Genomic DNA, 5,000 nt, shown 5'->3' on the forward strand with positions numbered 1-5,000 from the left:
GTGAAATTATTTTCAAAGTGGAATCAATCGTTCGTTTTACTTCTCTTAAGAATTTCGATAACAAAACCCCACCTATACTTCTCTATGTACTCTCATCCTCCTCTCCTCTCCCGTTTGGTCCAACGATGACTTTTATAATTTTTTTAACAACCTTTAGAACTCTCTCTCTCTCTCTCTCTCTCTCTCTCTCTTTTTCTTTTTTTCTCCAGAGAATTCAAGTTTGAAGTTCTTTGAAGAACGATGCCTCGTGACTTTGGGAATCCACTATATAACCCAGTGGTCTATCGAAACTTTTTAGCGTATCTTTTTGTAAAGGATAGAGGCACTCTATCGTCTACTACCTGAGTCAGTGTTCTATGTAAGTATTTCTCGCGATAATAGAGTCTCTTAGGTAAAATATGCGTCATCTTTTTCTATCTCTCTCTCTCTCTCTCTCTCTCTCTCTCTCTCTCTCTCTCTCTCTCTCTCTTTCTTTCTCTCTCTATCTCACTTTTTTTCTCTTTCTTTCTTCGAACTTCACTAAAAACGAAAATATGAGTCAGTCTTTTGATTCTAGCTTTCCCAAGCAGTCCTCTTTTTTTTCCTTTTTTCTTTTTTCTTTCTTTATCTTCACAATGTCGCCAATCCCAAATTATCTTGGGATAATAATAAGATCGATCGTAAACGATAGACTATAGAGGATTTATGGATTATGTATTACCGCAGTTGTTTTCATGGGTTTTACATGCAAGCTTGTGCTGGTCACGGTATGCTTCTTAAATGGAGTATTATCGACTTTAAAGCCCCAAGCTTATCCAATTACTCCGGTGTATAACGATGAGAATACCGGATACATTTGCATCTCGACATTACTATTCCATACGATCGTTACATATTGATAAATCATGTTTTTCTGACGCAAATCTTTTAAATAATATTCGTTGAATTCATTATTAATCATAATTTTGTTATTAATTAATTAATTAATTAATTAATTAATTAATTTCTTTTTTATTCTTAACTTACTTTTACCTGTATAATGTAGGTACGTATATATATACATATATGTATTATATATATCTCATACAGTGTGAATACATATATGTATAACTATATGTCTATATTATTTTCCTGATATATTCTTAATCAACTCTGATCATATATATATATATGCACGTACATGTAGATGTGTAATTTCAAAGTCAATCTTTAAATATCGTAAAAAGTTATTATATTAATAATTAAAAAAAAATCCAATTATAGGTAGAATTTAGTTTGAACGGGAAAAGAAAAGAAGAAGTAGAGGATGATAAAAAAAGAAGAAAGTAATAAAACGTTGTTCATCGAGAGTAGGGTCAAATCGATAATACATTAGACACGTTTCTAAGTCGAAAGGTCATTCTTAACTTCCTACTATAACTGTATAATCTATTGCTCAATAGTAACTATTATATGTATATACACATACATATATATATGTATATATATATATATATATATATATATGTATGTATGTATATATATATCGGCTAAGCATTTTTGTTTTCTCTCTCTCTCTCTCTTTTTTTTAATTTTTTTTTTAAATACGAATAATAATTCTTAAGAAGAATGGTAGGTATACAAAATTCTTGACTACTTTTGCGAGCATCAAGGCTTCGTAAAGTTCGTGATTACGAAGAAGAATCCTGGGCCCTACCGAACGATCTTCGCAAGATGTACGGCTCCTTCGGGTCGAAGAATAATTAATGGCCTTCAGGAATAACGCGCGCTATAGTCGGACCCGATCCTTTCGTAACAACCGATAATGTTGAAACTAGAGACGGTAGTAGATACCTACTTTAAACGGCATCGGTTAATAGCCCGAGACGACAATGAGTTTACCCCCGTTTTAAAACAATTAATTACCCTTTTCTATCGAGAAACAATATATTCTCTTTCGCGAACGACGACGATGGTATACTATTTGTATTTATGTATGTATGTGTGTATATATATAGTGAATACGAATATTAGATCGAGAAAGTTAAATACGGATCTATCTCTATTTATTTTGATCAATAATTTTTTACTTTTTTTTTTTTTTATTTATTAACAATAAATATTTTGTCATAATAAAATCTGTCGGTATATATCTATATATATATATATATTTTTTTTTTTTTGATTAATATTGTTAAAAATAATTAAGTGTCAGAATTGTCCCTTGGATTACAACATTTATATCACTTATCTATTAATATTTTTTAATAATACATTAATAATTATTATAATATCTATTGTTACATTTAATGATACTGACTCAATAAATAGCAAGGACAATAAAGATTGAATCGAAAAAGTTACACAGAAAAAAAAAAGAATATTTATCAAATTTTTATGGAACAAGTTTAATCGAATCAAAAAAAAAAAAAAAAGAAAGGAACAAAGACTATTTCTTCTATATTTTTTTCCTTTTTCTTTTTCTCTTTTAACCCTTTATAATCTAATTTTCTTTTTACCCTCGAAACGAGAAAAAATATTTCGAACGAATAATTTGTTTCCCCATTTTTCCCTTTTCTTTACTTTTTTCCTTTACGTTATATACGTTTCTTTAAAAAAAGAAGAAAAAAACAAGGAAAAAAAAAAGAAAAAATCGTCGAAAACTTCGTATACGAGCTGGCAAATAATTTTATAACGATACGATGAACGAAGATTAAGATTTCAAAGAGATAAAAAAGTAAAAAAAAAAGAAAAAAAAAAAAATAAAAAAATAAAAAAAAAAATAAAAAGATAAAGATAGTTACAGATAAACGTATTAATTAATGCATTATATAGAAAATAAAAGAAAAAAAAAAGTATCGATTAAATGTCGGAGAAAACGTCGTGATTGTTTCTCTATTGTGTTTCGTCTCGGTTCACCTTAATCGATAGGTTTTGATCCAACGTAGAAACTTTCTACACGAAGTAAAAAAGATAGATAGATAGATAGATACATAGAGAGAGAGAGAGAAAGAGAGAGAGAGGGAAAGAAAGCGCGTGAAAGAAAAAAATGGAAGGAGTGAAGAAAAAGTTCACGAAAAAGGGTGGTCTCACTCACCTGTATGGTCAAAGTTATGTCGGTGTGTTGCAATCCATCGTCGGCACGTACTTTAAGCACGTACTTTTCTCTGGTTTCTCTGTCGAGTGCCTCGGCCAATCTGAGTTGGCCGGTGGTCGGATGTAATTTAAATTGACTCTCGATATCGTTTTTAGATTCGTGATCGTTGGCAATAGGATTGTTAGGCCGATTCGATGATACCAATGTATACGTTAAAGTTCCTATAGTATCGGGATCGTATGCTTTCAAAATGGTCACGACTGTGTTCGGTGGTGCTTCCTCAGAGATTTTGAATTTCCATGGTCCTGGACACCAGGTTGGTGCCACGTCATTCTTGTCCAAAACCGTCACGCGAACCTGTAATTAAAAGAAGAAGAGGATTAAGAAAAAGAAGAAGAAGAAGAAGAAGAAGAAGAAGAAGAAGAAGAAGGAGATGAAAAAAAAAAATCGAAGAAGAAAAAAAAATGATCAATGCTTGACATTTCCATTTCTCATCATATCGGTCGTTTATCTCTTGAAGAAATGAGTTAGAGGGAGTGAGAGAACATCCGTATGTGTATGTGTGTGCGTGTGTATGAGAAAGAGAGAAAGAGACTTATACGAGCACACGAAATTAAGTATAATTAGATCATTCGAATCGATCGTTCTCTTCCCTCTCTCTCTCCCTCTCTCTCTCTCTCTCTCTCTCTTTCTCTTTCCTCTTCCCTAGTTATATATCAGACCCTAAGGGGATTGTCGGCAAACGATATAAACGAGATTTTGATCTTATTAATTCAGTTGTATGTGCTCCGTTCCTTCCGTGTCGGATAATATGTTAACCAATGCGACACATCATTGGTCTCGAACTGAACGGTTCATATTTCGTCGTTTAACGAAGTGAATCTTTTTGTCGTGATTTCGTAAGAAAACGATACGCCGTAAAACAAATGAGAAATAATTCGAGAAACGAGAATGGAGAATGTAAGTTCGAGAAGAGCTGCTGGAGAGAGAAAAAGAGAGAGAGAGAGAGAGAGAGAGAGAGAAAGAAGTGAGTGAGATGGAAGGAGAAGAGGGAAGGGATCGAGGTCTCGGTGGCGTACTTTACGTTAATCAATTTCCACCTGATGAAGAACAGAATCGAAATCCTCAGCCCCATCTCACCTCACCATCCTCCACCTTTCTCCTCTCATTCCCTAACTCCTTTAGGTATACACGTTGGTATTTTCAATGAGAATGTTAACTCTAAGGTTTAATGACCTTAAAGGTTGAAATATAATTATGCGTAATCAATAATACCTATAGTATGATATAAAGTGCTTTGAGCGTTAAGATGAACGAACGTTTGTAGTAGGCCGAAGTCACGGTATGCATGCGAATAATCGTGAGAAAGAGGACTTTTTCGATCCGGCCTTATGCATGTCTCATTTCATTAAATTCTCAGTCACGTCAGCGTTCGAGGTTTATGCGAGTACCAGAAGCCTCCTTGTTGGTATATCGGAACACGAAGAGGGAGAAGAAGAAGAAGAAGAAGAAGAAGAAGAAGAAGAAGATGAAGAAGAAGAAGAAGAAGAAGAGGGGGAAGAAGAGAAAAGTAGTGGGTTTACTATCTATCTACCTATTATGTATCGATAAAAATGATTGGTTTCCTTTTGTAACGAAATTTCTAATAACACATTTGTTTTCACGAAAGACATTGTCTAAGATTTTTTTTGTTTCTTCTTTTTCTTTTTTGATTAAAATGTTTACGTGTATATGCATGTTATGTGTGTTATGTGTGTATGCTTGTGCGTAGGTGAGAAAGAGAGACAGAGAGAGAGAGAGAGAGAGAGAGAAAGAGAATATGGAAAATTTATTGATATCAGGATTACATATAGATTTATATATGTACGTATAAATAATATCTATCCAGTAGAAATTACGAGTTAAGAGTTTGAACTCATCTATCTTCTCTCTAGTAATTAGTTGG

The 5,000-nt window shown here is 32.9% G+C and overlaps 1 protein-coding gene across 1 annotated transcript in view; it reads right to left on the bottom strand.

Moving 5' to 3' along the window:
• The window catches only part of ft (cadherin-related tumor suppressor fat), a 102,639-nt gene that overhangs the window by 21,998 nt on the left and 75,641 nt on the right, over positions 1-5,000 (bottom strand). Inside the window, exon 2 of the mRNA XM_035861911.2 lies at positions 3,056-3,412. Within this exon, the coding sequence (XP_035717804.2) occupies positions 3,056-3,412 (357 nt within the window). The remainder of the gene's footprint in view (positions 1-3,055; positions 3,413-5,000) is intronic.

The sequence above is a fragment of the Vespa mandarinia genome, chromosome 2 (genome assembly GCF_050613455.1).
Source record: "Vespa mandarinia isolate Hongniang chromosome 2, ASM5061345v1, whole genome shotgun sequence".
NCBI classification, from domain to species: Eukaryota; Metazoa; Arthropoda; class Insecta; order Hymenoptera; family Vespidae; genus Vespa; species Vespa mandarinia.